The sequence below is a fragment of the Ranitomeya imitator genome, chromosome 7 (assembly GCF_032444005.1).
Source record: "Ranitomeya imitator isolate aRanImi1 chromosome 7, aRanImi1.pri, whole genome shotgun sequence".
In the NCBI taxonomy this organism is placed as follows: Eukaryota; Metazoa; Chordata; class Amphibia; order Anura; family Dendrobatidae; genus Ranitomeya; species Ranitomeya imitator.
Window position 1 is genome coordinate 217,516,186 of NC_091288.1, and position 26,654 is coordinate 217,542,839.

At 52.2% G+C, this 26,654-nt stretch overlaps 3 protein-coding genes across 5 annotated transcripts; 2 read left to right on the plus strand and 1 right to left on the minus strand.

The window, feature by feature from the left end:
- The first annotated feature begins 446 nt into the window (after positions 1-446).
- SGF29 (SAGA complex associated factor 29) lies at positions 447-5,126 on the plus strand. Of its 2 annotated transcripts, none has more exons than XM_069734946.1 (10): positions 447-941; positions 2,121-2,214; positions 2,855-2,930; positions 3,126-3,198; positions 3,652-3,716; positions 3,862-3,991; positions 4,063-4,209; positions 4,280-4,315; positions 4,543-4,720; positions 4,870-5,126. In XM_069734946.1, exons 1-10 carry the CDS (start codon positions 793-795, stop codon positions 4,984-4,986), a joined length of 1,065 nt encoding a protein of 354 aa, XP_069591047.1. In that variant the 5' UTR covers positions 447-792; the 3' UTR covers positions 4,987-5,126. The 2 variants fall into 2 exon arrangements, with proteins under 2 accessions (XP_069591047.1, XP_069591049.1); XM_069734948.1 differs by having other exon boundaries at positions 778-941; positions 4,543-4,705.
- Positions 5,127-6,500: 1,374 nt separating this feature from the next.
- Positions 6,501-16,744, minus strand: LOC138645553 (structure-specific endonuclease subunit slx1-like). 2 transcript variants are annotated; one of them, XM_069734950.1, is made up of 7 exons: positions 16,689-16,744; positions 15,558-15,735; positions 14,407-14,458; positions 13,121-13,465; positions 9,059-9,186; positions 8,254-8,338; positions 6,501-8,174 (listed from the first exon to the last, which is right to left on the minus strand). In XM_069734950.1, exons 2-7 carry the CDS (start codon positions 15,728-15,730, stop codon positions 8,145-8,147), a joined length of 813 nt encoding a protein of 270 aa, XP_069591051.1. In that variant the 5' UTR covers positions 15,731-15,735; positions 16,689-16,744; the 3' UTR covers positions 6,501-8,144. The 2 variants fall into 2 exon arrangements, with proteins under 2 accessions (XP_069591051.1, XP_069591050.1); XM_069734949.1 differs by having other exon boundaries at positions 7,964-8,174; positions 16,648-16,742.
- Positions 16,745-17,122: 378 nt separating this feature from the next.
- LOC138645565 (bolA-like protein 2) lies at positions 17,123-25,070 on the plus strand. The gene is made up of 3 exons (XM_069734972.1): positions 17,123-17,278; positions 17,564-17,661; positions 24,856-25,070. Exons 1-3 carry the CDS (start codon positions 17,204-17,206, stop codon positions 24,953-24,955), a joined length of 273 nt encoding a protein of 90 aa, XP_069591073.1. The 5' UTR covers positions 17,123-17,203; the 3' UTR covers positions 24,956-25,070.
- The last annotated feature ends 1,584 nt before the right edge of the window (positions 25,071-26,654 follow it).

Consider the following 26,654-nt stretch of genomic DNA (forward strand, 5'->3'; position numbering starts at 1 on the left):
CGATCGCTGTGAGCCGCCGCGCCGCTGACGATCGCTGTGAGCCGCCCCGCCGCTGACGATCGCTGTGAGCCGCCCCGCCGCTGACGATCGCTGTGAGCCGCCGCGCCGCTGACGATCGCTGTGAGCCGCCGCGCCGCTGACGATCGCTGTGAGCCGCCCCGCCGCTGACGATCGCTGTGAGCCGCCCCGCCGCTGACGATCGCTGTGAGCCGCCGCGCCGCTGACGATCGCTGTGAGCCGCCCCGCCGCTGACGATCGCTGTGAGCCGCCGCGCCGCTGACGATCGCTGTGAGCCGCCCCGCCGCTGACGATCGCTGTGAGCCGCCCCGCCGCTGACGATCGCTGTGAGCCGCCCCGCCGCTGACGATCGCTGTGAGCCGCCCCGCCGCTGACGATCGCTGTGAGCCGCCCCGCCGCTGACGATCGCTGTGAGCCGCCGCGCAGGTGATTTTCCGCGGATCTCCCGGCCGTGCCCCATTGCAGCCGCATACCGAGAGGCGTTTCCCGCATTCTGCGTCGCCCCGGCCCAATACGATGTTTGTGTTGAGGGTCCAGAGTCGCCGCGTGGCCCTGGGCTAAGGGACTGTTCACACCCGCCTGTTTCTGACGCCATGGTAACGGATGTCACGGTTCGTTATTGGTTCCGCCATGTTTACGGTCGTTAGGTGCAGTGGTCACAGCTCCAGTCACCAAAAAACTGTAATGTCTGGGAGGAAAATCCAGAAAAAACATTTGACAAAAAATAATTAATATTAATACTAATAATACTACTAATAACAGAGACATTCCCGCATGCGCAGTAGACGTCTGACAACACCTGCACTGCACTCCCGGCATGCCCCGCGAGCTCCCGCCGCGGTCTCCATGGCTACAGGACGTCATCACTCCGCGCCGCGGTCCGGACGTGCTGTGCGCTTGTTCTCTGCGGCCTGCTCTCCCCGGTAAGTGCTGCTGTTCTGTGTCGCGATATTATTGGCTCCTGCGCAGGCGTGTGTCGTGATATATAACGCTCCACCTCCCGGCCCTTGGCTAGTAATCATTCCTGATGGCCGAGGCTCAGTCGAGTGAGGAGGAGTGGGACGCGTTGTGCGACTTGTCCGCCATGTCGCTGTATGTATCGCGATAGAGCACGGCTCTGGGATTTAACTGCATATTATTGGGATTGTTATGGGAACGAGCTGAGATTTGCTGTGATGACGGCAATGTGACACATGGGGGGACTATAAGTCTCAGCATGTCTGGGCCGCATATTCTAGGTTTTGAGGCAATGTATCTATGTATTGCCTCGTGGCTGCAGGACTCCAACTCCCAGCATCCTCCTCCCGGCCTCACTCATTCCAAGACTACCACTCCCAGCATCCTCCTCCCCCTCACTAATGCGAAGACTACCACTCCCAGCATCCTCCTCCCCCTCACTAATGCCAAGACTACCACTCCCAGCATCCTCCTCCCCCTCACTAATTCCAAGACTACTACTCCCAGCATCCTCCTCCCCCTCACTAATGCCAAGACTACTACTCCCAGCATCCTCCTCCCCCTCACTAATGCCAAGACTACTACTCCCGGCATCCTCCTCCCCCTCACTAATGCCAAGACTACCACTCCCGGCATCCTCCTCCCCCTCACTAATGCCAAGACTACTACTCCCGGCATCCTCCTCCCCCTCACTAATGCCAAGACTACTACTCCCAGCATCCTCCTCCCCCTCACTAATGCCAAGACTACTACTCCCGGCATCCTCCTCCCCCTCACTAATGCCAAGACTACTACTCCCGGCATCCTCCTCCCCCTCACTAATGCCAAGACTACTACTCCCAGCATCCTCCTCCCCCTCACTAATGCCGAGACTACCACTCCCGGCATCCTCCTCCCCCTCACTAATGCAGAGACTACAACTCCTGGCATCCTCCTCCCTCTCACTAATGCTAAGACTACAACTCCCAGCATCCTCCTCCCCCCTCACCAATACTACAACTCCCTGCATGCTCTGAGAGCCTTTTGAACATTGGAGCATGCTGGGAGTTGTAGTCCAGGCCCAGTGGGTTGTGGGTGTCTTGTTTACAGTTTTCGCCTTTTCCTTTCCGTGAATCATCTTGACTTCTCGTTTCTTCCCCCACAAGGACGATAGAAAAGGCGAAGATGGCGCTGGTGTCGGCCGACACGAAGATCTCGGAGGATCTGGGCGAACTCCATCAGCTGATAAAGCAGACGCAGGTAAGGCGGCCTTCAGTGCCTCTGTGTACGGGCGGGGCGGCCTTCAGTGCACCATTGCTGTGTGCGGGCGGGGCGGCCTTCAGTGCACCATTGCTGTGTGCGGGCGGGGCGGCCTTCAGTGCACCATTGCTGTGTGCGGGCGGGGCGGCCTTCAGTGCACCATTGCTGTGTGCGGGCGGGGCGGCCTTCAGTGCACCATTGCTGTGTGCGGGCGGGGCGGCCTTCAGTGCACCATTGCTGTGTGCGGGCGGGGCGGCCTTCAGTGCACCATTGCTGTGTGCGGGCGGGGCGGCCTTCAGTGCCGCTGTGTGCGGGCGGGGCGGCCTTCAGTGCCGCTGTGTGCGGGCGGGGCGGCCTTCAGTGCCGCTGTGTGCGGGCGGGGCGGCCTTCAGTGCCGCTGTGTGCGGGCGGGGCGGCCTTCAGTGCCGCTGTGTGCGGGCGGGGCGGCCTTCAGTGCCGCTGTGTGCGGGCGGGGCGGCCTTCAGTGCCGCTGTGTGCGGGCGGGGCGGCCTTCAGTGCCGCTGTGTGCGGGCGGGGCGGCCTTCAGTGCCGCTCTGCACGGGCTGTGTATAATCGTCATCTGCTGCGCTGAGGTCCCTGTACGGTGCCGCTCTCACCCGCCGCTCCCATTCACTTTCAGGAGGAGCGATCGCGGAGTGAACACAACCTGGTGAACATCCAGAAAACACACGAGCGGATGCAGACGGAGAACAAGAGTGAGTGCAGCGGCCGGAGGGACGACCCTGCTCCTTAGTGTCTGTAGATAATGGTCGGCTTCAGCTCTGACTCCTGGAGGGAAATCTCTGGAGTCATCTGAGTGGCTGCGTCCCTAGTGGGGGGCGATGGTGGAACCCGGTTATATTGAAAGTTAATGGTGTCATTGCCTAATATGGGTCCTGCTCTCTCCTCAGTCTCCCCGTATTATCGCACCAAACTGCGCGGTCTCTACTCCACAGCCAAGGCCGACGCGGAAGCCGAATGCAAGTGAGTGAGGGGCTGGGGTCCTCCTGGGGGGGGGGGGGGGTCAGACTCCTCCTGAAACCATGGGGGTCCTCCCGGGGGGGGGGGGGGGGGGGGGGGGGGTCAGACTCCTCCTGAAACCACGGGGGTCCTCCCGGGGGGGGGGGGGGGGGTCAGACTCCTCCTGAAACCACGGGGGTCCTCCCAGGGGGGGTCAGACTCCTCCTGAAACCACGGGGGTCCTCCCAGGGGGGGTCAGACTCCTCCTGAAACCACGGGGGGCCTAGTGATCATCTGTTGTCTCCAGGGAAGAAGCAGCTGCATGTCCGGTCGGTGATGCCCAAGGGAGCACACAGGCCCTGATCCAAGAATGTGCGGCACTACTGCCCCCCAGTGACCCCTAGTCGCTGCCCCCTTCCCCCACCCAACCCCCCCATGACCCCTGGGTGCTGACTCGCTCGTTTCTTCTCCCTTCAGCATTCTGCGGAGATCATTGGATAAAATCGCGGAGATTAAGTCGTCGCTGGAGGAGCGTCGCATTGGTGAGTGCCCCGACCGCAGCCGAACCCTGCAGAGTACCCTCCGTATATATTGTGTATTAAAGGGACGGTGCCCATCGAGCTGTCCTCTCATCTGCTGCCCGTGTGCGGAGGCTTCCTGGCTATACTCCATTCCGTCTCTTTCCAGCTGCCAAGATGGCCGGCCTGTACCACGACTCTGAGCCGCCCAGGAAGACCATGAGGCGCGGGGTGCTGATGACCCTCCTGCAGCAGTCGGCCATGACCCTGCCCCTGTGGATCGGGAAGCCTGGGGAGAAGTGAGTGTGCGCTCCTGGGGTGTGAGCCGCTGTGCACGGCCGCTATAATGCCTGTCATCTCCTCCGCCCAGGCCCCCGCCGCTGTGTGGAGCGATCCCAGCATCCAGCGATTACGTAGCCAAACCTGGAGACAAGGTGGCCGCTCGGGTGAAGGCTGTGGACGGGGACGAGCAGTGGATCCTGGCCGAGGTGGTCAGCTACAGCCACACTGCCAACAAGTAGGTTCCTGCTCTAGTCTAAGGTGGGTGTCATGGCCGGGCATTAGTTAACCCCTTCACTCTCTTCCAGGTACGAGGTGGATGACATCGATGAGGAAGGAAAGGAGTAAGTGTCACATGATCGGGAGGAACCGTGCGGTCACTGCCTCCACTCACACCCAGAGCTGCACCCCATAAGACCACTGCTCACCAATAAGTGAAGATCCCGTGATGCCCTTCTCCTTGCAGTAATTTATGACTGCAGCTCTGGTTGTGACTGGAGGACTCGGGTGCTCTTGTACGCTGATTCCTATATCTGGATGACCCCTCACATGAGTCTGTTCCCTCCTCCAGGCGTCACACCCTCAGTCGCCGGAGGATCATCCCTCTGCCGCAGTGGAAAGCGAACCCCGAGACTGACCCGGAGGCTTTGTTCCAGAAAGATCAGCTAGTGCTGGCCCTGTACCCCCAGACCACCTGCTTCTACCGAGCCCTGATCCACACACCCCCACAACGGGTGAGTGCGCGGCAGGTAGGGATGACAATGATGGTGGTGGTGGTGGTGATTCCCGACAGCTACTTCCAGTCCTACAGACTGACCTGCACACGGGTGGGGTGGAGAGGCCACCGTCTGGGGCAGGACGGTCACTTTTAGTAACCCTTTCCTTTCTGTATCCTCAGCCCCAGGACGACTACTCTGTGCTGTTTGAGGACACGTCCTATGCCGACGGCTACTCTCCCCCCCTCAATGTCGCCCAGAGATACGTGGTGGCCTGCAAGGAGCCAAAGAAAAAGTGAGAGCGGGGGCGAAAGTGACCTTTGGTGTTCGCTTGGATTATTGTTTCTTTTTTTTTTGGGAGGGGGGGGGGGGGGGATGAAATGATCCTTTAATATTCCAGTGAATTTGTTACAAGGTGAAATAAACAGAGCAGCTTTAATTCAGCAGTGTGGAGTCTGGCTTTACACCATAGTAACCAGTGGCGGCTGAGGGGGGTTTACAGAAGTGGTCGGGAGCTTTATAAGAAGATTTTTCCCTTTCCCGTGTAGTGTCAATAGCGGTAGGGAAGATAAATGGCGGCTCCGATCAAGTAGGGATAATAACGTGACTTCAGCCTTCTAACCCTGCGGCACCATTGGATTGTGACTCCAATCCACCCATGACCGGAGCCTGAGTGTCTTGGACTGACGGGTGCGGGGCTGCTGGTAGAAAACTGAAGCCGTATCTGTAACCAGGCCTCGGTCAGCACAGAACGACTGTTCAAACAAAGCACAGGCAAACATTTAAGGACAAGATGTCTTCACTGCTCCCCTCCCTCTGGCCTCATGCAGATGATGGGAAGTTGCACTGACCTGTCTGCGCCACGATGCACCGAGCGCCTGGACTTAGTATGAACAGTCACTGACAAAGTCCCTTTTAGGGCTCGTCTGCACTCGCGTGTCCCCAGTCTGTGCACCATCCAACGAGAAAATGGACTTCTCAATCCTGGCCAAATTTTGGGAGCCTGACATTTCAGGGGGGAGGGTTTTGTGTGTATGTTTGCTTTTCGCTCTTTTGTTAGATGTTTTTCCTATTACTGAGGGACAATGATTTGGTAAGTTTTATAGACAAGTCCATGAAGTTTCTGTGAGGCCTCAATGTTCCCTGCGCTGCCCCTTATTCTCCAGACTTCTGCCCTTCGCCCCGGCGCTGGAGATCGGCTTCTGGGCACATCCTGACTGATGGCCGCCCGTTCTTGTCTCACCAGTGATCGCAGTTATCACAATTTCTGGGCTTTTGAGGATTGTCCACAGGTTCTCCATGGGACTGAAATCTGGGAAGTTTCTTGGTCGTGGACTCAAAATCTCTTGTCAAGAATTCCACCGGGCTGCCACCAATCTATCACGGTTCACGGGGAGGATACTCACACCAATTTGTCATGAACCGGGGTTGTGTGGTTGCCCCTGGTTCTTTCTCAAGGGGATTTATCTATATCCCAGTTCCGGGTTGGAACTAGCAGCTTTCTAGCGCCCCCTTACCCTCAGGTCAGTCAGGGTACTGCACCTAGGATAATTAGTAGCCAGAAAGGCTGCCTGCTACGTACTGGCTTTTGGCCACGCTGCAGCGAGGGCGATATAATTACTCCCACTCAGGCAGGAACAATAATTATCAATGCCGCCTGTCGCTGCAAAGATGCCCGATTGCACAGGACAAAGTATGCTGCCACCAGCTCCGATTTTCCAATTATTAACTGGTCTGGAGCCAACCCAAATCAGTAGCGTAATTCACTTCAGAGGATGTGACAGTTCATTATAGAACAAGGAGAGACAAGCTAGCAAATTGTATATTTTACTCCAAAAAAAAGTAGGCAGTGTTAACAAAGTATATAAAAAAAAAAACTATAAAGGAGACAATATCATATGTACAATACAGATTACAAATGAGATTAAAATTGAAAAGAACACTTACAAATCGTTATCATCTTGACTTGCTGTGTGCTGGGGGGGGAAGGGTGGGCATATATCCAGATGCATAGCACCCCTCTGTACAGCAGCAGGACCCTGGACAAAAAACACTGCAAGAATGCTGTCTCACTAAGTTATTCCCTAGCCTAAAACCCAGGCACTCCTGCTGTGGTGACATCACTTAGAGGCTGACACCTCCCCTTTACTTAGAATATGAAAACTATTTTTATGCCTAGCTCGCTGTATGAACCTCTTATAAGAAAGACACAATGATCAGAATGTGCCCCACATCATGGAGATTCTGTTAAGTGTAATTAACTGAACCGCTTACAAATAAATCCATGCTTTGCACTCGTTGGGTTTAGCTGCTAACGCTTTCAGTGAGTGATAGATCTACAGGTGGACCTCCGGAATGTATTTCTTATATCTCTAGCCCAGATTGGTGCCCATATATATCATGTTAATAGAACGAAGGATCTCCTGCAGTTTGGAAGGGGCTATACCAGTTTGGACTGGTATTGGGTGGGAGGAGGGAACGAGAAGTGTTAGGGGAATTTATCTGCTGCAGCTAAAAGCCATAAACTGCTCACACATTGGTATCAAGTTGCACAGAGTGTCTGCCATAGAGGGGGAGAAAGGGGTCAAAGCAGCAGCGTGCATCTGGAAAGCCATGTAACCTTCTGAAACTAAACTCACAATATGACGTTTTTACATTATCGTGAGAAGCATCATCACCACATGGATTGTGGAGAATGATTGTATCTCATTCTTTGTTGTTAGGTAAAATTGTGTTGGCACCCCTCCATGGATGAGAAGCCCCCACACGAGTGACCTCTATGCAACTGGGACGTCTGGAAGAAAGCTTGTCCGGAGAAGACAACTCTGCCGTGAGTCCTGTGTCTGCCAGCAGTGAAGCCACCCGGGACCCTTCATGTGTGGGGGCTTCTCATCCATGGAGGGGGCTCACTTACAATATACCTAAGACCACGGGGTCGAAACCTCCTCCGGGTGCAACGTTTCCCATCATCCAGGACAATGTGGGGGTGATGCTTTTCCCCTAGGATGGAGACCAGATCACATGCAGAAGTGAGAACTAATTGGGTGGGTGAACTCCCGAGATCTCGGTCCCATGGAGAACCTGCGGAGAATCCTCAGAGCGACAAATAAAAGCCCAGAAATGTGAGAACCGATCACTGATGGATCTGCCGATATCCAGCCGCCGGGGAGCGTCACATCTACTGAGGACTGGGACTCTTTCCATTGTGCCCCCTCAGATGCAGCGTGTCCCCTCTGCACTATAGCCCCTCACTCTCTTCCAGTAACCTTTGCTCTTGTGGCCAAAATATAGTGCGATTTATTTCATATCAAAGTACATACAATAAAAACTTGCTGCTGTAGCACTACACCTCCCAGCAGGCCCATACAGATAAGACGACGGTCGCTGTACAATATATACATCTTGCAGACCTTTGCACCGCGCCGCCCCCCGCAGGCGGCCTCCGGCACCGCAGCGATCAGCCGTGCAGCTCGTCCACCCAGTGATTCTGCAGAGAAGGAGCAGAGTTTATAGCCACGGTCCGATTACAGCAGCGATGGCCGCCGGTAAGATCGGGTCTACTCCACCTGCGCCTGCGATATCTCCTCCAGATCGCCATAGCAACCCTTCTTATATCGGATCAGGTCTCCCCACAGGACGGAGTTTCCACAGCTGCAAGAAAGGAGGCGGCAGAGGTCAGGGGGCGACATAATGCGCTCGTCCTTCAGAGCAGAACTCCGAGCAGCACAGACCCATAGAGGGGTCGCAGGATGAGGCCGCAGTTATTTCTTCTGCAGCTTCTAGAATTGGGGGTTTGGACCAAATGCAAGGTGACAGCAATGTCTCACAGCTGAGGGTTTGTTACAATGTAACAGGCAGCCAGATCTAAAGAGCAATGAAAGGCGGAGGTGGCACATAACGCAGCAGAGTGAGGGTGTGTGATGGCGGTATACTCTGCTGGCAGAGGCTCGAGCGGGACTGTGCGGGGGCTCGGGCGAGGCTGACCAGGGGGCAGGGTTAGAGGCTGACCAGGGGGCAGGGTAAGAGGCTGACCAGGGGGCAGGGTTAGAGGCTGACCAGGGGGCAGGGTTAGAGGCTGACCAGGGGGCAGGGTTAGAGGCTGACCAGGGGGCAGGGTTAGAGGCTGACCAGGGGGCAGGGTTAGAGGCTGACCAGGGGGCAGGGTTAGAGGCTGACCAGGGGGGGGCAGGGTTAGAGGCTGACCAGGGGGCAGGGTTAGAGGCTGACCAGGGGGCAGGGTTAGAGGCTGACCAGGGGGCAGGGTTAGAGGCTGACCAGGGGGCAGGGTTAGAGGCTGACTAGGGGGCAGGGTTAGAGGCTGACCAGGGGGCAGGGTTAGAGGCTGACCAGGGGGCAGGGTTAGAGGCTGACCTGGGGCACAGACCCTCCACGGGGATCAGATGTTCTGGTTCGCTTTGGAGGAAGACTTTGGCCAGGCACAAGATATGGGCGGTCATGGAGCAGCCGGGGTGCAGGCAGCGCAGGGCGTCATCCTGACTCTGGGAGGAAGAAGAAGAAGAGATGCCACCATCACATGGGAAAATCACAACTTTAATACTAAAAAAGAAAGTAAAAAGCACTGGCGCTCCTGATAGTCCCTAGTGGGGAAACAAAATTGCTGAATGTAGCGTGCTGCTGGTGATTGTGACAGGTTCTGTGTAGACCTGTAAAGTATATAAAATGAAAAAGAGTGGTATTCACCTGCGCTGTCTACAAAAACGAACAATAAAATGAAAAATAGATGAATAAATGAATAAGAGAGCACTGACTTAATGAGCAATCATTGGTTATGCAGTGGATGTTGCAATGGGTCCTTAAAGTACTACCAGAATCTTAGGGGAATGAGGAGAGAAAAAAAAAAAAAAAAAGGGGGTAAATGTTTGTATTGGTGAATATAGTGAGACTAAATAGATTTATAATATATACTCACTCAGATATTAAATGGAAATGTGCAATGAAGAGACGTGATCCCTGTGTATCTGCAATTGATGCGGGTATTGTGATGACCACGGTTGCTTAATCTTCAGAGGTTTATAGTAGATGCCCCTGCTTAGATAAATGTACAACCTTTATAGGTAATGGTGGTTTTAAATAAATGTGGTCTAGTTTTCCCAGTACACAATAAACTTACTGCTGGTGGGAGTAGCGCAGGATTCCGTCAGGTGCTGGCTGACAAGGACTACTGTGATTAGAATGGATTGCCCATATGTGGAGATGAGGAGAAATGCTCCCCTAGTATGTTGGAGCACTAATATGCCACAATTGCTATGTGCACATAAAATATGCTGTACTCACTGCGGTGCTGAGTGCGGAGGGAAGCGGTTCCGGAAAGTCTGAGCCACCGCTAGGTGTACCGCTATGACAGAGCGGTGGGTTAAGGAGAGAGTGGCGGCAGAAGCCGTGCGACCGCGAAACCTTGCGTGCCCCGGCCGGATGCAGCGCTGAGGTAGCGGTCGGAGAGGGTGGGCAGAGCTACTGGTGACGTCACCACGCTACGGGGCTAAAGAGGACAGGTGTGCTAGTATAGCTAGTCAGCAAACCAATGCATTTCAAGGGCTCAGGCCCTCTTCATCAGGGTTAACCCTCAGCGCTGCATCCGGCCGGGGCACGCGAGGTCTCGCGGTCGCACGGCTTCTGCCGCCACTCTCTCCTTAACCCACCGCTCTGTCATAGCGGTACACCTAGCGGTGGCTCAGACTTTCCGGAACCGCTTCCCTCCGCACTCAGCACCGCAGTGAGTACAGCATATTTTATGTGCACATAGCAATTGTGGCATATTAGTGCTCCAGCATACTAGGGGAGCATTTCTCCTCATCTCCACATATGGGCAATCCATTCTAATCACAGTAGTCCTTGTCAGCCAGCACCTGACGGAATCCTGCGCTACTCCCACCAGCAGTAAGTTTATTGTGTACTGGGAAAACTAGACCACATTTATTTAAAACCACCATTACCTATAAAGGTTGTACATTTATCTAAGCAGGGGCATCTACTATAAACCTCTGAAGATTAAGCAACCGTGGTCATCACAATACCCGCATCAATTGCAGATACACAGGGATCACGTCTCTTCATTGCACATTTCCATCTAATATCTGAGTGAGTATATATTATAAATCTATTTAGTCTCACTATATTCACCAATACAAACATTTACCCCCTTTTTTTTTTTTTTTTCTCTCCTCATTCCCCTAAGATTCTGGTAGTACTTTAAGGACCCATTGCAACATCCACTGCATAACCAATGATTACTCATTAAGTAAGTGCTCTCTTATTCATTTATTCATCTATTTTTCATTTTATTGTTCGTTTTTGTAGACAGCGCAGGTGAATACCACTCTTTTTCAAAATCACAACTTTTATGTCCCTCGCCGTACTCCAGGCACCCCATGCAGCATGCGAGTACTCCCCTGTACTGCACCCCCATCGTACACCCCGTGCAGCATGTGAGTACTCCCCTGTACTGCACCCCCATCGTACACCCCGTGCAGCATGTGAGTACTCCCCTGTACTGCACCCCCATCGTACACCCCGTGCAGCATGCGAGTACTCCCCTGTACTGCACCCCCATCGTACACCCCGTGCAGCATGTGAGTACTCCCCTGTACTGCACCCCCATCGTACACCCCGTGCAGCATGTGAGTACTCCCCTGTACTGCACCCCCATCGTACACCCCGTGCAGCATGTGAGTACTCCCCTGTACTGCACCCCCATCGTACACCCCGTGCAGCATGTGAGTACTCCCCTGTACTGCACCCCCATCGTACACCCCGTGCAGCATGTGAGTACTCCCCTGTACTGCACCCCCATCGTACACCCCGTGCAGCATGTGAGTACTCCCCTGTACTGCACCCCCATCGTACACCCCGTGCAGCATGTGAGTACTCCCCTGTACTGCACCCCCATCGTACACCCCGTGCAGCATGTGAGTACTCCCCTGTACTGCACCCCCATCGTACACCCCGTGCAGCATGTGAGTACTCCCCTGTACTGCACCCCCATCGTACACCCCGTGCAGCATGTGAGTACTCCCCTGTACTGCACCCCCATCGTACACCCCGTGCAGCATGTGAGTACTCCCCTGTACTGCACCCCCATCGTACACCCCGTGCAGCATGTGAGTACTCCCCTGTACTGCACCCCCATCGTACACCGTACACCCCGTGCAGCATGTGAGTACTCCCCTGTACTGCACCCCCATCGTACACCGTACACCCCGTGCAGCATGTGAGTACTCCCCTGTACTGCACCCCCATCGTACACCGTACACCCCGTGCAGCATGTGAGTACTCCCCTGTACTGCACCCCTCATCGTACACCCCGTGCAGCATGTGAGTACTCCCCTGTACTGCACCCCTCATCGTACCCCCCATGCAGCATGTGAGTACTCCCCTGTACTGCGCCCCTCATCATACACCCCGTGCAGCATGTGAGTACTCCCCTGTGCTGCGCCCCTCATCGTACACCCCATGCAGCATGTGAGTACTCCCCTGTACTGCACCCCTCATCGTACACCCCATGCAGCATGTGAGTACTCCCCTGTACTGCGCCCCTCATCGTACACCCAGTGCAGCATGTGAGCACTCCCCTGTACTGCGCCCCTCATCGTACACCGTACACCCAGTGCAGCATGTGAGCACTCCCCTGTACTGCGCCCCTCATCGTACACCCAGTGCAGCATGTGAGCACTCCCCTGTACTGCGCCCCTCATCGTACACCCAGTGCAGCATGTGAGCACTCCCCTGTACTGCGCCCCTCATCGTACACCCAGTGCAGCATGTGAGCACTCCCCTGTACTGCGCCCCTCATCGTACACCCAGTGCAGCATGTGAGCACTCCCCTGTACTGCGCCCCTCATCGTACACCGTACACCCAGTGCAGCATGTGAGCACTCCCCTGTACTACGCCCCTCATCGTACACCCAGTGCAGCATGTGAGTACTCCCCTGTACTGCGCCCCTCATCGTACACCGTACACCCAGTGCAGCATGTGAGTACTCCCCTGTACTGCACCCCTCATCGTACACCGTACACCCAGTGCAGCATGTGAGTACTCCCCTGTACTGCACCCCTCATCGTACACCGTACACCCAGTGCAGCATGTGAGTACTCCCCTGTACTGCACCCCTCATCGTACACCCAGTGCAGCATGTGAGTACTCCCCTGTACTGCGCCCCTCATCGTACACCGTACACCCAGTGCAGCATGTGAGTACTCCCCTGTACTGCACCCCTCATCGTACACCCCGTGCAGCATGTGAGTACTCCCCTGTACTGCACCCCTCATCGTACACCCCGTGCAGCATGTGAGTACTCCCCTGTACTGCACCCCTCATCGTACACCCCGTGCAGCATGTGAGTACTCCCCTGTACTGCACCCCTCATCGTACACCCCGTGCAGCATGTGAGTACTCCCCTGTGCTGCGCCCCTCACCTGTAGTTTGTCGGAGCAGACCCTGCACCGCTGGGTGACGCCCTGCAGTTGGCCGCCCGTCTCCTCTCCGTCACCCTTTTCTCCTGGTGTCTTGCCTATGGGCTTGGCCCTCACTTGTCCGTACGCCAGGGGCATGTGCAGCGGAGGCTGGAGGAGGGGAGGCAGCGCCCTGTGGTACTCCTGTCGGAGCCAGCGCAGGGTGAGGGGTAAGCGCTTCCAGGGGGCCACGCGCAGCATGTGGTAGAGGACCAGGAGGTGGAAGTCAAAGCTGGACTGTTTCTTTGTCTTGCGTGGGACGTGGGTGAGCCGGCGAGAGACGTGCGGGTGCTGCCAGGCCCACTCAAACTGAGGAGAGAGGCGAAGACCCGGTTACATCCAGAGCAGCAAGCCCCTCCAGAGCTGCGCCCAGAACTCCCGTACTCCACTCACACCCAGAGCTGCACCGAGAACTCCCGTACTCCAATCCCACCCAGAGCTGCACCCAGAACTCCCGTACTCCACTCACACCCAGAGCTGCACCCAGAACTCCCGTACTCCACTCACACCCAGAGCTGCACCCAGAACTCCCGTACTCCAATCACACCCAGAGCTGCGCCCAGAACTCCCGTACTCCACTCACACCCAGAGCTGCACCGAGAACTCCCGTACTCCACTCACACCCAGAGCTGCACCCAGAACTCCCGTACTCCACTCACACCCAGAGCTGCACCCAGAACTCCCATACTCCACTCACACCCAGAGCTGCACCGAGAACTCCCGTACTCCAATCACACCCAGAGCTGCGCCCAGAACTCCCGGACTCCAATCCCACCCAGAGCTGCACCCAGAACTCCCATACTCCACTCACACCCAGAGCTGCACCCAGAACTCCCATACTCCACTCACACCCAGAGCTGCACCGAGAACTCCCGTACTCCAATCACACCCAGAGCTGCACCCAGAACTCCCATACTCCAATCACACCCAGAGCTGCGCCCAGAACTCCCGGACTCCAATCACACCCAGAGCTGCACCCAGAACTCCCGTACTCCACTCACACCCAGAGCTGCGCCCAGAACTCCCGTACTCCAATCACACCCAGAGCTGTACCCAGAACTCCCGGACTCCAATCACACCCAGAGCTGCACCCAGAACTCCCGTACTCCAATCACACCCAGAGCTGCACCCAGAACTCCAGTACTGCAATCACACCCAAAGCTGCACCCAGAACTCCAGTACTGCAATTACACCCAGAGCTGCGCTCACACTTCAGCCTGCTCCTTATTCCTGTACCACATGGTTCTCACCCGTAAGGCAGCAATGTCATTAGGGAATCCGTGAACGATCAGCACCATGTCCCTGTAAGAGAAGGAAAAGTCACTGACATTGTAAACGTCTCTCTGGTGTCAGGAGCCGAGGGCCCCGACCGGTCACTACAATGGAGGGCCCCGATCGCTCACTACAATGGAGGGCCCCGACCGGTCACTACAATGGAGGGCCCCGACCGGTCACTACAATGGAGGGCCCCGATCGCTCACTACAATGGAGGGCCCCGACCGGTCACTACAATGGAGGGCCCCGACCGGTCACTACAATGGAGGGCCCCGATCGCTCACTACAATGGAGGGTCCCGACCGCTCACTACAATGAAGGCCCCCGACCGCTCACTACAATGAAGGGCCCCGACCGCTCACTACAATGGAGGGCCCCGACCGGTCACTACAATGAAGGCCCCCGACCGCTCACTACAATGGAGGGCCCCGACCGCTCACTACAATGGAGGGCCCCGACCGCTCACTACAATGAAGGCCCCCGACCGCTCACTACAATGGAGGGCCCCGACCGCTCACTACAATGGAGGGCCCCGACCGCTCACTACAATGGAGGGCCCCGACCGCTCACTACAATGGAGGGCCCCGACCGGTCACTACAATGGAGGGCCCCGACCGCTCACTACAATGGAGGGCCCCGACCGCTCACTACAATGGAGGGCCCCGACCGCTCACTACAATGGAGGGCCCCGACCGGTCACTACAATGGAGGGCCCCGACCGGTCACTACAATGGAGGCCCCGACCGCTCACTACAATGGAGGGCCCCGACCGCTCACTACAATGGAGGGCCCCGACAGGTCGCTTCCCCTCCGTACTGGATGCAGTAAATATTGAGCCCTCCCCGATTTCCTTCCTTCTGATTTTCGGCCGCTGTGGGTGAATAGCGCTGGACACCAGCTGCCCTGATGCTTCTCACAGCTAAAGGTTTGCTACAAAGCATCCAGTGCACACCGCGCTCTGTGAGCGAACACTCCGCACTATCAGGACGGGAATGTCTGGATGATACTGTAACAACACCTCAGCTGTGTGACACTGACAGGCTCCAGAGGAGTCCACATTCCCGGACCACGAGCAGAGGGAAGGAGACACCGTGTAATAGGAGGACACAACATGGACGCTGCTTACCAGGGGCCCCGCCCACTTGTCTTCCAGGCTCCGCCTTTTTGTTTGCCTCCGTTGTGCTGCTGGATCCTTCTCTCTGGATTCACAGTGAAGCCGATGTAGATCCGACCTTTATACTTGGGGTTGGTGCAGAAAAGGAGGTAAACGCCGAAGAACCCCTCCACATCCACGACCATCCTGCCTGCGGGGGGACAGAGGGCAGATACAGGGGGTATACGGATCCGCACTGCACAGCCCGCTGCTGCCTGCAGGGGACAGAGGGGCAGATACAGGGTGTATACGGATCCGCACTGCACAGTCCGCTGCTGCCTGCAGGGGACAGAGGGGCAGATACAGGGTGTATACGGATCCACACTGCACAGCCCGCTGCTGCCTGCAGGGGACAGGGGCAGATACAGGGTGTATACGGATCCACACTGCACAGCCCGCTGCTGCCTGCAGGGGACAGAGGGACAGATACAGGGGGTATACGGATCCGCACTGCACAGTCCGCTGCTGCCTGCAGGGGACAGAGGGGCAGATACAGGGGGTATACGGATCCGCACTGCACAGTCCGCTGCTGCCTGCAGGGGACAGAGGGACAGATACAGGGGGTATACGGATCCGCACTGCACAGTCCGCTGCTGCCTGCAGGGGACAGAGGGGCAGATACAGGGGGTATACGGATCCTCACTGCACAGCCCGCTGCTGCCTGCAGGGGACAGGGGCAGATACAGGGTGTATACGGATCCGCACTGCACAGCCCGCTGCTGCCTGCAGGGGACAGAGGGGCAGATACAGGGTGTATACGGATCCGCACTGCACAGTCCGCTGCTGCCTGCAGGGGACAGAGGGGCAGATACAGGGGGTATACGGATCCGCACTGCACAGTCCGCTGCTGCCTGCAGGGGACAGAGGGACAGATACAGGGGGTATACGGATCCGCACTGCACAGTCCGCTGCTGCCTGCAGGGGACAGAGGGACAGATACAGGGGGTATACGGATCCGCACTGCACAGTCCGCTGCTGCCTGCAGGGGACAGAGGGGCAGATACAGGGGGTATACGGATCCGCACTGCACAGCCCGCTGCTGCCTGCAGGGGGCGCTCACTACCTCAGACAATCATCAACAAGTGAATCTCCTATTCTCATTACACAGAGGGATCCATGTCACGGGTTACTTCTGCTAATGGTGATGATTATGGCTTCCCGCCCACTTCCTGGTTACGGGTCCTCCGTGTGCAGCTTCCATAGTGACAGACACGTCCTGCACAATCGCCTGTATGAATCTATGTCATTAACCCCTCATGCTCCCGCAGTGACACACTCCACGCTATCCGTGACAATTATTCTATTATTATAATCATATTAAATGTGAGAATTTTATCTCACGTCGATGAAAATTTGCAAATTAAAAAAATAATATTTTCAGGCAATATTGAAGGCAGCTCAGGCCAGAAACGCTGGGTCCTAAATCGATGCCGTTTCTCATTGGCTGTTTCGGAATTGTTTCCGCCTCTTTCTTTACCTAGTGCTCACTAATTGGACGGAAATCCTGTCAGTCACTGTATTCACCGCTGTCTGGAGACCGAGTGGCCAATGAAAAGAGTCGAAGCCCCGCGCGATGCCGTAGTGGTTTACACATGCGCAGTTAGACAAGTTGTGGGATCATGGCTGCGGACGGCGCAATATGTGCGGAGACCCTGAAGGAGAAACTGATGCGGGAGCTGCAGGCGGAACATGTGGTGAGGAGCGAGGCCGGGGTCACATGACTATGAGGACTACAAGTCTCACACAACCTTCCCAGATTTTCCTGTCACGATGGTGTAGTCCCCTTAGTAACAGATGGGGGAGTGGTTGTCACGTGACATGACTTTTTAATTAGACTTCTAGTTACAGCCGCGGCCAATCATCACCTCCCCGGAGCAGAGACAGCCGGATCATGTGACTGTGTGACTGCTGAGCATTGTAGTCCGCCAGGTGTATATTACTGTGTAGTTTCTGATCTCGTGTATCTCTGTGTCCTCCAGGAAGTAGAAGACACGTCCCCAAATCATTGCTCCACCAGCTTCCGGGTGTTAGTGGTCTCAGCACAGTTTGAAGGAAAAGCGCTGCTCCAAAGGCACAGGTGAGAACCGAATACACCCTGCACTACACCCCAGAGCTGCACTCACTATTCTGCTGGTGCAGTCACTGTGTACACACATTACATTACTGATCCTGAGTTACATCCTGTATTATACCCCAGAGCTGCACTCACTATTCTGCTGGTGCAGTCACTGTGTGCATACATTACATTACTGATCCTGAGTTACCTCCTGTATTATAGTCCAGAGCTGCACTCACTATTCTGCTGGTGCAGTCACTGTGTACATACATTACATTACTGATCCTGAGTTACATCCTGTATTATACCCCAGAGCTGCACTCACTATTCTGCTGGTGCAGTCACTGTGTACATACATTACATTACTGATCCTGAGTTACATCCTGTATTATACCCCAGAGCTGCACTCACTATTCTGCTGGTGCAGTCACTGTGTACATACATTACATTACTGATCCCGAGTTACCTCCTGTATTATACCCCAGAGCTGCACTCACTATTCTGCTGGTGCAGTCACTGTGTACATACATTACATTACTGATCCCGAGTTACCTCCTGTATTATACCCCAGAGCTGCACTCACTATTCTGCTGGTGCAGTCACTGTGTACATACATTACATTACTGATCCTGAGTTACATCCTGTATTATACTCCAGAGCTGCACTCACTATTCTGCTGGTGCAGTCACTGTGTACATACATTACATTACTGATCCTGAGTTACATCCTGTATTATACCCCAGAGCTGCACTCACTATTCTGCTGGTGCAGTCACTGTGTACATACATTACATTACTGATCCTGAGTTACATCCTGTATTATACCCCAGAGCTGCACTCACTATTCTGCTGGTGCAGTCACTGTGTACATACATTACATTACTGATCCCGAGTTACCTCCTGTATTATACCCCAGAGCTGCACTCACTATTCTGCTGGTGCAGTCACTGTGTACATACATTACATTACTGATCCTGAGTTACATCCTGTATTATACTCCAGAGCTGCAATCACTATTCTACTGGTGCAGTCACTGTGTACATACATTACATTACTGATCCTGAGTTACATCCTGTATTATACTCCAGAGCTGCACTCACTATTCTGCTGGTGCAGTCACTATGTACATACATTACTGATCCTGAGTTACATCCTGTATTATACCCCAGAGCTGCACTCACTATTCTGCTGGTGCAGTCACTGTGTACATACATTACATTACTGATCCCGAGTTACATCCTGCACTATACCCCAGAGCTGCACTCACTATTCTGCTGGTGCAGTCACTGTGTACATACATTACATTACTGATCCTGAGTTACATCCTGTATTATACTCCAGAGCTGCACTCACTATTCTGCTGGTGCAGTCACTGTGTACATACATTACATTACTGATCCTGAGTTACATCCTGTATTATACTCCAGAGCTGCACTCACTATTCTGCTGGTGCAGTCACTGTGTACATACATTACATTACTGATCCTGAGTTACATCCTGTATTATACCCCAGAGCTGCACTCACTATTCTGCTGGTGCAGTCACTGTGTACATACATTACATTACTGATCCTGAGTTACATCCTGTATTATACTCCAGAGCTGCACTCACTATTCTGCTGGTGCAGTCACTGTGTACATACATTACATTACTGATCCTGAGTTACATCCTGTATTATACTCCAGAGCTGCACTCACTATTCTGCTGGTGCAGTCACTGTGTACATACATTACATTACTGATCCTGAGTTACATCCTGTATTATACACCAGAGCTGCACTCACTATTCTGCTGGTGCAGTCACTGTGTACATACATTACATTACTGATCCTGAGTTACATCCTGTATTATACTCCAGAGCTGCACTCACTATTCTGCTGGTGCAGTCACTGTGTACATACATTACATTACTGATCCTGAGTTACATCCTGTATTATACCCCAGAGCTGCACTCACTATTCTGCTGGTGCAGTCACTGTGTACATACATTACATTACTGATCCTGAGTTACATCCTGTATTATACTCCAGAGCTGCACTCACTATTCTGCTGGTGCAGTCACTGTGTACATACATTACATTACTGATCCTGAGTTACATCCTGTATTATACCCCAGAGCTGCACTCACTATTCTGCTGGTGCAGTCACTGTGTACATACATTACATTACTGATCCCGAGTTACATCCTGCACTATACCCCAGAGCTGCACTCACTATTCTGCTGGTGCAGTCACTGTGTACATACATTACATTACTAATCCTGAGTTACATCCTGTATTATACTCCAGAGCTGCACTCACTATTCTGCTGGTGCAGTCACTGTGTACATACATTACATTACTGATCCCGAGTTACCTCCTGTATTATACCCCAGAGCTGCACTCACTATTCTGCTGGTGCAGTCACTGTGTACATACATTACATTACTGATCCTGAGTTACCTCCTGTATTATACCCCAGAGCTGCACTCACTATTCTGCTGGTGCAGTCACTGTGTACATACATTACTGATCCTGAGTTACATCCCTTATTATACCCCAGAGCTGCACTCACTATTCTGCTGGTGCAGTCACTGTGTACATACATTACATTACTGATCCCGAGTTACCTCCTGTATTATACCCCAGAGCTGCACTCACTATTCTGCTGGTGCAGTCACTGTGTACATACATTACATTACTGATCCTGAGTTACATCCTGTATTATACCCCAGAGCTGCACTCACTATTCTGCTGGTGCAGTCACTGTGTACATACATTACATTACTGATCCTGAGTTACATCCTGTATTATACTCCAGAGCTGCACTCACTATTCTGCTGGTGCAGTCACTGTGTACATACATTACATTACATTACTGATCCTGAGTTACATCCTGTATTATACTCCAGAGCTGCAATCACTATTCTGCTGGTGCAGTCACTGTGTACATACATTACATTACTGATCCTGAGTTACATCCTGTATTATACTCCAGAGCTGCACTCACTATTCTGCTGGTGCAGTCACTATGTACATACATTACTGATCCTGAGTTACATCCTGTATTATACCCCAGAGCTGCACTCACTATTCTGCTGGTGCAGTCACTGTGTACATACATTACATTACTGATCCCGAGTTATATCCTGCACTATACCCCAGAGCTGCACTCACTATTCTGCTGGTGCAGTCACTGTGTACATACATTACATTACTGATCCTGAGTTACATCCTGTATTATACTCCAGAGCTGCACTCACTATTCTGCTGGTGCAGTCACTGTGTACATACATTACATTACTGATCCTGAGTTACATCCTGTATTATACTCCAGAGCTGCACTCACTATTCTGCTGGTGCAGTCACTGTGTACATACATTACATTACTGATCCTGAGTTACATCCTGTATTATACCCCAGAGCTGCACTCACTATTCTGCTGGTGCAGTCACTGTGTACATACATTACATTACTGATCCTGAGTTACATCCTGTATTATACTCCAGAGCTGCACTCACTATTCTGCTGGTGCAGTCACTGTGTACATACATTACATTACTGATCCTGAGTTACATCCTGTATTATACTCCAGAGCTGCACTCACTATTCTGCTGGTGCAGTCACTGTGTACATACATTACATTACTGATCCTGAGTTACATCCTGTATTATACTCCAGAGCTGCACTCACTATTCTGCTGGTGCAGTCACTGTGTACATACATTACATTACTGATCCTGAGTTACATCCTGTATTATACCCCAGAGCTGCACTCACTATTCTGCTGGTGCAGTCACTGTGTACATACATTACTGATCCTGGGTTACATCCTGTATTATACCCCAGAGCTGCACTCACTATTCTGCTGGTGCAGTCACTGTGTACATACATTACATTACTGATCCTGACTTACATCCTGCACTATACCCCAGAGCTGCACTCATTATTCTGCTGGTGCAGTCACTGTGTACATACATTACATTACTGATCCTGAGTTACATCCTGCACTATACCCCAGAGCTGCACTCACTATTCTGCTGGTGCAGTCACTGTGTGCATACATTACATTACTGATCCTGAGTTACCTCCTGTATTATACCCCAGAGCTGCACTCACTATTCTGCTGGTGCAGTCACTGTGTACATACATTACATTACTGATCCTGAGTTACATCCTGTATTATACTCCAGAGCTGCGCTCACTATTCTGTTGGTGCAGTCACTGTGTACATACATTACTGATCCTGAGTTACCTCCTGTATTATACCCCAGAGCTGCACTCACTATTCTGCTGGTGCAGTCACTGTGTACATACATTACATTACTGATCCTGAGTTACATCCTGTATTATACCCCAGAGCTGCACTCACTATTCTGCTGGTGCAGTCACTGTGTACATACATTACATTACTGATCCTGAGTTACATCCTGTATTATACTCCAGAGCTGCACTCACTATTCTGCTGGTGCAGTCACTGTGTACATACATTACATTACTGTTCCTGAGTTACATCCTGTATTATACCCCAGAGCTGCACTCACTATTCTGCTGGTGCAGTCACTGTGTACATACATTACATTACTGATCCTGAGTTACATCCTGTATTATACCCCAGAGCTGCACTCACTATTCTGCTAGTGCAGTCACTGTGTACATACATTACATTACTGATCCTGAGTTACATCCTGTATTATACTCCAGAGCAGCACTCACTATTCTGCTGGTGCAGTCACTGTGTACATACATTACATTACATTACTGATCCTGAGTTACCTCCTGTATTATACCCCAGAGCTGCACTCACTATTCTGCTGGTGCAGTCACTGTGTACATACATTACATTACTGTTCCTGAGTTACATCCTGTATTATACCCCAGAGCTGCACTCACTATTCTGCTGATGCAGCCACTGTGTACATACATTACATTACTGTTCCTGAGTTACATCCTGTATTATACCCCAGAGCTGCACTCACTATTCTGCTGATGCAGTCACTGTGTACATACATTACATTACTGATCCTGAGTTACCTCCTGTATTATACCCCAGAGCTGCACTCACTATTCTGCTGGTGCAGTCACTGTGTACATACATTACATTACTGTTCCTGAGTTACATCCTGTATTATACCCCAGAGCTGCACTCACTATTCTGCTGATGCAGCCACTGTGTACATACATTACATTACTGTTCCTGAGTTACATCCTGTATTATACCCCAGAGCTGCACTCACTATTCTGCTGGTGCAGTCACTGTGTACATACATTACATTACTGATCCTGAGTTACCTCCTGTATTATACCCCAGAGCTGCACTCACTATTCTGCTGGTGCAGTCACTGTGTACATACAATACATTACTGATCCTGAGTTACCTCCTGTATTATACCCCAGAGCTGCACTCACTATTCTGCTGGTGCAGTCACTGCGTACATACATTACATTACTGATCCTGAGTTACATCCTGTATTATACCCCAGAGCTGCACTCACTATTCTGCTGATGCAGTCACTGCGTACATACATTACATTACTGATCCTGAGTTACATCCTGTATTATACCCCAGAGCTGCACTCACTATTCTGCTGGTGCAGTCACTGTGTACATACATTACATTACTGATCCTGAGTTACCTCCTGTATTATACTCCAGAGCTGCACTCACTATTCTGCTGGTGCAGTCACTGTGTACATACATTACATTACTGATCCTGAGTTACCTCCTGTATTATACTCCAGAGCTGCACTCACTATTCTGCTGGTGCAGTCACTGCGTACATACATTACATTACTGATCCTGAGTTACCTCCTGTATTATACTCCAGAGCTGCACTCACTATTCTGCTGATGCAGTCACTGCGTACATACATTACATTACTGATCCTGAGTTACATCCTGTATTATACCCCAGAGCTGCACTCACTATTCTGCTGGTGCAGTCACTGTGTACATACATTACATTACTGATCCTGAGTTACCTCCTGTATTATACTCCAGAGCTGCACTCACTATTCTGCTGGTGCAGTCACTGTGTACATACATTACATTACTGATCCTGAGTTACCTCCTGTATTATACCCCAGAGCTGCACTCACTATTCTGCTGATGCAGTCACTGCGTACATACATTACATTACTGATCCTGAGTTACATCCTGTATTATACCCCAGAGCTGCACTCACTATTCTGCTGGTGCAGTCACTGTGTACATACATTACATTACTGATCCTGAGTTACCTCCTGTATTATACCCCAGAGCTGCACTCACTATTCTGCTGGTGCAGTCACTGTGTACATACATTACATTACTGATCCTGAGTTACATCCTGTATTATACTCCAGAGCTGCACTCACTATTCTGCTGGTGCAGTCACTGTGTACATACATTACATTACTGATCCTGAGTTACCTCCTGTATTATACCCCAGAGCTGCACTCACTATTCTGCTGGTGCAGTCACTGTGTACATACATTACATTACTGATCCTGAGTTACATCCTGTATTATACTCCAGAGCTGCACTCACTATTCTGCTGGTGCAGTCACTGTGTACATACATTACATTTCTGTTCCTGAGTTACATCCTGTATTATACCCCAGAGCTGCACTCACTATTCTGCTGATGCAGCCACTGTGTACATACATTACATTACTGTTCCTGAGTTACATCCTGTATTATACCCCAGAGCTGCACTCATTATTCTGCTGGTGCAGTCACTGTGTACATACATTACATTACTGATCCTGAGTTACATCCTGTATTATACTCCAGAGCTGCACTCATTATTCTGCTGGTGCAGTCACTGTGTACATACATTACATTACTAATCCTGAGTTACATCCTGTATTATACCCCAGAGCTGCACTCACTATTCTGCTGATGCAGCACATGTCGGCTTTTGAACACGGGTGAATCCTCTGTGATCATTGAACTGTGCAGAATCACCATGTTTTATACATTGTACGGTGAGATCTTAGAGACCGAGCGTCTCCAGAAGATAGATATGCTGCTGTCTGGAGAGATGCGCCACTTGTCCGTCTCCACAGGGAAGCCGCAGGTGTTGGTGCATGGATAGTGGACATGGGATTTCTTTAACCCCCCCCCCTACCCCACTGTGCTGTAACATTTAGACGCTGCAGATGTACAGAGTCCAATCCGCAGCATTTACTGACCATGTGAACATACCCTGAGGCCCCAGATCTCTTCACAGGTTTGTGTCTCTCTGCTGCCCTCTACAGGCTTGTTAATAGCTGTCTTGCAGAAGAGCTGAAGATCATTCACGCCTTTGAACAGAAGACACTGACTCCAGCACAATGGGAACAAGACAAGCAAAAGTGACGAGATCACAGACAGTTACATGGACTGGAGAGTCTCTGTGGACATTCTGTAACCTGGGAGGACGGACCGGCACTTACAGAGTTAATCTGATGTAAAAATAAAATGTGTTCTAGTAGTTCTTACATTTCCTTTCACCTTCCAACGTAAAACAGCTCCGCACATACAGCGATGCACAAGACTGTCTGCAGCCACCACTAGGGGGAGCTATGTTATTAACTCCCCCTAGTGGTGGCTGCAGACAGAATCATATCATGTATCTCTGTATACAGGGAGCTCCCCCTAGTGGTGGCTGCAGACAGGATCTCATCATGTATCTCTGTATACAGGGAGCTCCCCCTAGTGGTGGCTGCAGACAGGATCTCATCATGTATCTCTGTATACAGGGAGCTCCCCCTAGTGGTGACTGCAGACAGGATCTCATCATGTATCTCTGTATACAGGGAGCTCCCCCTAGTGGTGGCTGCAGACAGGATCTCATCATGTATCTCTGTATACAGGGAGCTCCCCCTAGTGGTGACTGCAGACAGGATCTCATCATGTATCTCTGTATACAGGGAGCTCCCCCTAGTGGTGGCTGCAGACAGGATCTTATCATGTATCTCTGTATACAGGGAGCTCCCCCTAGTGGTGACTGCAGACAGGATCTCATCATGTATCTCTGTATACAGGGAGCTCCCCCTAGTGGTGGCTGCAGACAGGATCTTATCATGTATCTCTGTATACAGGGAGCTCCCCCTAGTGGTGGCTGCAGACAGGATCTTATCATGTATCTCTGTATACAGGGAGCTCCCCCTAGTGGTGGCTGCAGACAGAATCTTATCATGTATCTCTGTATACAGGGAGCTCCCCCTAGTGGTGACTGCAGACAGGATCTTATCATGTATCTCTGTATACAGGGAGCTCCCCCTAGTGGTGACTGCAGACAGAATCTTATCATGTATCTCTGTATACAGGGAGCTCCCCCTAGTGGTGACTGCAGACAGAATCTTATCATGTATCTCTGTATACAGGGAGCTCCCCCTAGTGGTGGCTGCAGACAGGATCTTATCATGTATCTCTGTATACAGGGAGCTCCCCCTAGTGGTGACTGCAGACAGGATCTTATCATGTATCTCTGTATACAGGGAGCTCCCCCTAGTGGTGACTGCAGACAGAATCTTATCATGTATCTCTGTATACAGGGAGCTCCCCCTAGTGGTGGCTGCAGACAGGATCTTATCATGTATCTCTGTATACAGGGAGCTCCCCCTAGTGGTGACTGCAGACAGGATCTTATCATGTATCTCTGTATACAGGGAGCTCCCCCTAGTGGTGACTGCAGACAGGATCTTATCATGTATCTCTGTATACAGGGAGCTCCCCCTAGTGGTGACTGCAGACAGGATCTTATCATGTATCTCTGTATACAGGGAGCTCCCCCTAGTGGTGACTGCAGACAGAATCTTATCATGTATCTCTGTATACAGGGAGCTCCCCCTAGTGGTGGCTGCAGACAGAATCTTATCATGTATCTGTATACAGGGAGCTCCCCCTAGTGGTGGCTGCAGACAGAATCTTATCATGTATCTGTATACAGGGAGCTCCCCCTAGTGGTGGCTGCAGACAGAATCTTATCATGTATCTCTGTATACAGGGAGCTCCCCCTAGTGGTGGCTGCAGACAGAATCTTATCATGTATCTCTGTATACAGGTAGCTCCC

What these genes read in the sequence shown, in the direction of transcription:
- LOC138645553 (XM_069734950.1), bottom strand. Translation starts at nt 15,730, where the DNA reads ATGGTCGTGGATGTGGAGGGGTTCTTCGGCGTTTACCTCCTTTTCTGC. An exon ending in ACAAGTGGGCGGGGCCCCTG is followed by an intron (nt 14,459 to 15,557) that starts GTAAGCAGCGTC and finishes CTTCTCTTACAG; the next exon opens with GGACATGGTGCTGATCGTTC. An exon ending in TCTGCTCCGACAAACTACAG is followed by an intron (nt 9,187 to 13,120) that starts GTGAGGGGCGCA and finishes TCTTCCTCCCAG; the next exon opens with AGTCAGGATGACGCCCTGCG.
- SGF29 (XM_069734946.1), top strand. Translation starts at nt 793, where the DNA reads ATGCGCAGTAGACGTCTGACAACACCTGCACTGCACTCCCGGCATGCC. An exon ending in GACGCGGAAGCCGAATGCAA is followed by an intron (nt 3,199 to 3,651) that starts GTGAGTGAGGGG and finishes TTCTCCCTTCAG; the next exon opens with CATTCTGCGGAGATCATTGG. An exon ending in TACAGCCACACTGCCAACAA is followed by an intron (nt 4,210 to 4,279) that starts GTAGGTTCCTGC and finishes ACTCTCTTCCAG; the next exon opens with GTACGAGGTGGATGACATCG.
- LOC138645565 (XM_069734972.1), top strand. Translation starts at nt 17,204, where the DNA reads ATGGCTGCGGACGGCGCAATATGTGCGGAGACCCTGAAGGAGAAACTG. An exon ending in AGCTGCAGGCGGAACATGTG is followed by an intron (nt 17,279 to 17,563) that starts GTGAGGAGCGAG and finishes TGTGTCCTCCAG; the next exon opens with GAAGTAGAAGACACGTCCCC. An exon ending in GCGCTGCTCCAAAGGCACAG is followed by an intron (nt 17,662 to 24,855) that starts GTGAGAACCGAA and finishes TGCCCTCTACAG; the next exon opens with GCTTGTTAATAGCTGTCTTG.